The sequence below is a fragment of the Nicotiana tomentosiformis genome, chromosome 6, assembly GCF_000390325.3.
Source record: "Nicotiana tomentosiformis chromosome 6, ASM39032v3, whole genome shotgun sequence".
In the NCBI taxonomy this organism is placed as follows: Eukaryota; Viridiplantae; Streptophyta; class Magnoliopsida; order Solanales; family Solanaceae; genus Nicotiana; species Nicotiana tomentosiformis.
Window position 1 is genome coordinate 100,573,474 of NC_090817.1, and position 7,262 is coordinate 100,580,735.

The window sequence follows — 7,262 nt, forward strand, 5'->3', positions numbered from 1 at the left end:
GATATGATATGAAATGAATGAACATGACTGAGTATGGAATTACAATTTAAAACAATCAGTTCAACAGCAACTTGACCCCATGGGTCCCAAAATATCGGCACGTTGCCTAAACATAATCTTTAATAGGAGCCTTAGCTAAATTTCTCTAACATGTGGAGGATACACGGATAATAACATGATTCTTTAATTTTTCAACTCCACAGAATTTATTCAAGTCACAATTTCTATGGTGCACGTCCACACGCTCGTTAACTATCGTGTGCGTCACCTCCAAGCAATTTATATAACACTAAATTCGGGGATTCATACCCTCAGAACCAAGTTTATAAGTGTTACTTACCTCAATCCAAGTAAAACTCTACTCCAAAATGCCTTTGCCTCCCAAATAGGTCTCCAAACATCCCAAATCTAGCCATAAGCAGTACAATACAATCAATATAGGCTAAAGGAATTAATTCCACAAGAAAATACGAAATTATAGCCAAAAATCCGAAATCGGATCAAACCCGCCCCCCAGGCCCACGTCTCGAAATCCGACAAAAAGTCACAAAACCCGAAATCCCATTCACTCACGAGTCTAACCATACCAAATTTACTCAAATCCGATAACAAAATCTCATTCAAAACCTCAAAATTCTAGCCCAAGAACTCTTCCTCATTTTCCCCAAATTTCTATCTCAAAACACTAATTAAATGATGAAAATAATGATATATTCGTGTATATTGACCAAATCCGAGTTAGAATCACTTACCCCGATGTTTTTCCTTGAGAATCTCTCAAAAATCGCCTCTTCCCAAGCTCCAATTTGTCAAAAATGAAAAAATGGGACGAAAACCTCGTTTTTGTAACTTAAAGTTTATGTTCAGGTCTGGCCTTGATTTTCATGACCTCGATTTTCATGAACTCGATTTTTTCAAGCCTCAATTTTTATGACCTCGATTTTCTCTAGCCTCGATATTCATGACCTCGATTTTTCATGACCTCGATTTTCATGACCTTGATTTTCATGTCCTCGATTTTCATGACCTCGATTTCCTGGCCTCGATTTTCATGGCCTCGATTTTCATGACCTCGATTTTCTCCAGCCTCGATTTTTCTAGCAGAAATTTCCAGTAGAAAAATTCCAGCAGCTGTTTAAGTCCAAATTTTGATCTGTTAACCATCCAAAACTCACCTGAGGCCCTCGGGACCTCAACCAAATACACCAACAAGTACTAAAATATCATACGAACTTAGTTGAAACCTCAAATCCCATAAAGCAACGCTAAAATCACGAACCATACCCCAATTCAAGCTTAAGGAACTTAAGAATTTCCAACTTCTACATTCGATGTCGAAACTTATCAAATCAATTTTGATTGGCCTCAAATTTTGCACACAAGTCATAAATGACATAACAGATCTATGCAAAATTTTCAGAACTAGATTCTGACCCCGATATCAAAAAGTTAGTTCTCCTGTCAAACTTTCCAAAAATTCAACTTTCGCCATTTCAAGCCAAATTCCACTGCGGACTTCAAAAACAAATTCCGGACACGCTTCTAAGTCTAGAATCACCATACGGAGCTATTGGAATAATCAAAACTCCATTCCAGGGTCGTTTACACATAAGTCGACATCCTGTCACTATTTCAACTTAATTTTAAACCTTGGAACTAAGTATTCCAATTCATTCCTAAAACTTCACCGGACCCAAATTAATCACCCCGGCAAGTCACACAACAATTGTAAAGCACAAATTGAGGAGTAAATGGGGAAACTGGTTTGTAATACTCAAAACGATCGGCCGGGCCGTTACATTCTCCCCCACTTAAACATACGTTCGTCCTCAAACGTGCCAAGAGTTGATTCCAAGCCATCACATCACTATTCCACCTTACCACGAATATACCCGGGGGTGATCCCATGCCACCCTATTCCATGGACCTGACTACACAACACAATTGAAGATCATTACGTTAACCTTAGTCCGTAAACTTAGAACCTAATTACTAACATCCAGAATTTCTTACATGACCGAGTCTCACATCTACACATTGTATAAGTTTGAACAAGTTGTATCAAGCCATAACCATAACCCCGGATATAATCACATAACATACTACACAACTCGCATACTTGCAGCACTATTCTCGATCACAGTAACTACTTAAAACCAACCTGGTACTAGTATTAAACACCATATCAACCAAAACCTCATTCCAAAACCTTCATACACTGGTGATAATGACAGAAACATGCGGAATCTCATGACCCCTTATCAGATCAACAAGTCATGGAGCGCTCTCTCCCCAACTAGAACCATAATCACTTTCTAAGCCGACTTTCAATATTATCCTTCCGAATATAATGTAATCAAACCTGATAGTACCCATTCTAGGTCTAAATGACCTTATATTATTAAACACAACTACCCACAGACAAGCCACAACAATATAACTCAAGCCACAATGGCGCAATTCGTGTACCCAAAAATGGAAAATGTCTCAAAGAAGAGAACCGCATTGCAAGTTCAACAAGCACCACCACAACTGCAATGCTATAAGCTCATTATATATAGTAGAACTAAGACACACGAATTTAATAAAAGTAACCAGCTCTTCTAGATCTCACATTATCATCACTCGCATAGACAACTCACGTGCTATAGTATCAATATCTAGACCCACACGGACAACTCACGTGCCAATAATATCAGTATATGGATCCGCACGGACAACTCACGTGCCAATAATATAATCTTCCTGACATGGTCACAGGCCTCCGGTCCAAGCATATCATACATAAGCGATCAAATAAGTACACATGTATATGATAAATGAATTATGATTCTCATGCTCCTGGACTGGTACAAATAACACGCCATGGAGTAGGAAGGTGCAAGGTGTGCTATCACTACTCAAATCGGCAAGTTAACGCAGAGATATTAACTACCCAAACATGCCGAAAGACACAAGTCCCATTAGCACAACGCCCCCCAAAGAATTAACCATGCCTTAACACCACCAATCAAATTCATACTTCGTGCGCACTACATCCATCAAAATAACAATTTAATCATTTCATGATTTTTTATAAAGTGCAATATAACCTGCATTCAAGAAATTTTCTTACTCAAGTCATCCTCGACCTCAATCTCTACAAGTCATAACTGATTCACATGTATGCCTCAAACCGAAATCAGTACAACACAAAACCATGAAATCAAATCATCAATAGCAAGATCCCCCACTTGGCTCAAAGCCAAATAATAAAATATCCGATAACTCACCATACCCAAATTAACATCGAAATCGACCATACTAAGCAATAAAAAATCAACTCTGGTCTCTAGTCCCCCAATAATTATCACACACGGCTGATACATACGGTCCACAATTAGAGTATCGCCTGCCGGCGTAGATACATGAACATGTGAAACTAAGGACTCACGAGGCATATCCAGATAATGAACAAAATATGATGAAACATACAAATATGTGTAACCAGGGTTAAATAATATAGAAGCCTCTTTGTGGCACACTGAAATAATACCTGTGATCACTGCATCTGAAGCAACAACATCTGGCCTGGCAGGAAAATCATAAAATTGGGCATGACCGTCACCTAATCGGCCTCCCCTTCTTGGGCGACCCCTAGCTGACTGAGCCCCATCCCTAGCTGGCTGGGCAGGTGGTGGAGCGGCTGGTGCAGAAGTCATAACACGACTCCTCTGCTGAACTGGACCTCGTGTAAGGCGGGGACAATATCTCTTTATGTGACCCAAGTTTCCACACTCAAAGCAACCCCTCTCTGAAAAGGCTGGTAAGTTCTGAGGTGGATCTCGAGAACCAGAATAACTACCAGAATAACCTGGTACGGATGATCCCTGAACGGAAGGAGCACAGGGCGTACTCTGAGCTGGAAGTGCACTAAGAGATGATTGACCCTGATGAGAACCGCATGAACCATGGCTGGATGATGCACCCCGATGTACTGGACGACCCTCCTGAGCGTGTCTGTAAGGACGACTCCTGCTGTGGTAGGACAGTCCTCCAGAAGGTACCCCACCAAAACCGCCCGAAGGTCGAGGCCTCTTGGCCTCTCTCTCAACACGCTCCTGGCTACATATCGTCTCTATCTGCCGAGCAATGTCAACCACCTCTTCAAAGGTGGCACCAGATACCCTCTCCCTAGTCATAAGTAACCACAGCTGATATGTGAGGCCATCAATGAACCTTCTAATCCTTTCCCTATCAGTGGAAACCAACCAAGCTACATGACGAGCCAACTTAGAAAATCTCATCTCGTACTGCTTCACAGACAAATCATCTTGACGTAACTGCTCAAACTGCCAGCGCAGTTTCTCTTTGTGAGATTGCGACACAAACTTCTCCAAAAAGAGAATGGAGAACTCCTGCCATGTAAGTGGTACTGCACCAATCGACATGCGCCTCTCATTAGCCTCCCACCAACTGAAGGCATTTCTAGAAAACTGAAAAATGGTGAACTAGACCCCACTGGTCTCCAAAATACCCGTTGTACGGAGAATCCTCTGACACCTATCCAAGAAGCCCTGGGCATCGTCCGACTCTGCCCCACTAAAAGATGGAGGTCGTAGTCTCCCGAACCTCTCTAGTCTCTTCTGCTCATCCTCAGCCATAGCGGGAACTACCGGGGTCTGAGCAGCTACAACCGGCTGGGATGGTAGTGCCCCCAATATTTGAAGTCCCTGCACTACTTGATCTGGAGTACGGGCAATAGGGGTATGAGTACCTCCCCTGTCCTGAGAAGTGGCAGCTGCAGCCTGAGCCGAAACCACCCGAGCAAGACTAGTGCAAACTGTCAATATCTGGGTTAAAAGTCTCCTGAAGGCCTGGAATCACAATGGGCACAGCTGGTGCCTGAGCTGGTCCCGCTGACTCAACTGCATTTGGAATCTACTCCTGAGTTGGAGCAACTAGTGGTATTACAGGTGCTGCTCTAACTACTGCACGAGCTATACCTTGACCTCTACCTCGGCCCCGGCCTCTCGCGGCCCTAACTGGTGGCACTGGTGGATGACCGTCCGATCCGGTAGTACATGCCCTCACCATCTGTGAGAGAATAGAATAACAAAATTTTAATTTCGGGAATCAACAAATTCACATGACAGAATACAAGAAAGTAAAATTTTCCTAAGGGTTCGACAACCTCTCTAAGATAAGTACAGACGTCTTTGTATTGATCCGCAAGACTCTACTAAATCTGCTCATGACTCGTGAGACCTATGTAACCTAGAGCTCTGATACCAACTTGTCACGACCCAAAATCTCACCTGTCGTGATGGCGCCTATCTCAATACTAGGCAAGCCGGCAATCTCAATAAACTACCATATCTTTTAAGTTTGAAAATATAATATTTAAATTCAGCGGAAGAAATCTCATAATTACATATATAAACACTCCCTAAACCCGGTGTCACTGAGTACATGAGCATCTAATATAAATACAAAGTCTGATTGACAAAATACTGTTTGAAAGTATAGAACTGTACAATAACTGAAAGAAAGGGAGTCAAGGTCAGCGAACTCCAGGCAGCTACCTTGATAGTCTCCAACTAATAGAACTCTGAGATCTAACGATCGCCGTGTCCGAAAGCACCTGGATTTGCACACGAGGTGCAGAGTATAGTGTTAGTACAACCAACTCAATAAGTAATAAGACTAACCTTTGGGATGAAAGTAGTGACGAGCTCCGCAAGGTACAGTCCAGTACAAATAATAACAATACAGAAGTATAGGCATGCTTTCAAGTTCAACAGTTTCTTTCAGTACAAATAAAATAGATCAATTCTGAACAATAGGAGGAATATGACATCTCTGTATCTACATGCCAATGTACATACTGTATGTGATGCACCTTAGTGAAATCTCCACGTACTCACAATCTAAAATACTCAATCACTCAGTACTATATATGGCCAATCCAGCCCAGGGAAGATCCATTCCAAATATATATATATATCCATCAACTGACAGTCAGTCACTCAGTACTATATAAGGCCAATCCAACCCGGGGGAAGATCTATCCCCAAATATAAATAATTCAGACAAGATCTATATCCAAGAAAAATCCATCCCTCAATATAAATGTTTCGGGCAAGATCCATGCCCTGGGAAGATCCATCCTTCAATATAAATGCTTCGGGTTCACTGGGTACATGTGCAGACTCCGGAGGGGCTCCTTCAGCCCAAGCACTACAAATCAACAACGCTCACTGGGGGTGTGTGCAGAGTTTAGAGGGGATACTTCAGCCCAAGCGCTATATAAAGCCGATATGGCCTACTGCGGCATGCAGTCCGATCCCATAATAATAATAAAGCCTATAAGGCCTACTGCTGGCGGGCAACCCCGATCCATATAATAATAATATATATAAATCCAATATGGCATGCTGCGGCACGCAGCTCGATCCCATAAATATCCTCACAATTAGGCCCTCAACCTCACTTAGTCATCAATCTCTCCAGTCTCTTTGGCTCAAAATGTCATGAAAATCAGCCTAAAATGATCATATAATCTATCAATAAATAGCAACATAGAATGAGATGTGATATGAAATGAATGAACATGATTAAGTATGGAATTACAATTTAAACAATCAATTCAACACTAACTCGACCCCATGGGTCCCAAAATATCGGCACGTAATCTAAACATGATCTTTAATAGGAGCCTAAGCTAAATTTCTCTAACACGTGGAGGATACACGGATAATAACATGATTCTGTAATTTTACGACTCTACAGAATTTATTCAAGTCACAATTTCTATGGTGCACGGCCACACTCTTGTTAACTATCGTGTGAGTCACCTCCAAAAAATTTATATAACACCAAATTCGGGGATTCATACCCTCAGAACCAATTTTAGAAGTGTTACTTACCTCAATTCGAGTAAAACTCTACTAAAAATGCCTTTGCTTCTCAAATCGGTCTCCAAACGTCCCGAATCTAGCCACAAACAATACAATACAATTAATATAGGCTAAAGGAATTAATTTCACAAGAAAATACAAAATTATAGCCAAAAATCCAAAATCGGCTCAAACCCGGAAAGCTCATTCACTCATGAGTCTAACTATACCAAATTTACTCAAATCCGATAACAAAATCTCATTCAAAACCTCAAAATTCTAGCCCAAGAACTTTTTCTAATTTTTTCCAAATTTTCATCTCAAAACACTAATTAAATGATGAAAATAATAATATATTTGTGTATATTGACCAAATCTGAGTTA

At 41.1% G+C, this 7,262-nt stretch overlaps 1 protein-coding gene across 1 annotated transcript; it reads right to left on the minus strand.

Annotated features, from left to right (window-relative positions):
• Positions 1 to 1,914: 1,914 nt before the first annotated feature.
• On the minus strand, positions 1,915 to 4,643 carry LOC138894492 (uncharacterized). The gene is made up of 4 exons (XM_070179192.1): positions 4,543 to 4,643; positions 4,252 to 4,455; positions 3,536 to 4,173; positions 1,915 to 1,931 (listed from the first exon to the last, which is right to left on the minus strand). Exons 1-4 carry the CDS (start codon positions 4,641 to 4,643, stop codon positions 1,915 to 1,917), a joined length of 960 nt encoding a protein of 319 aa, XP_070035293.1.
• Between the last annotated feature and the right edge of the window lie 2,619 nt (positions 4,644 to 7,262).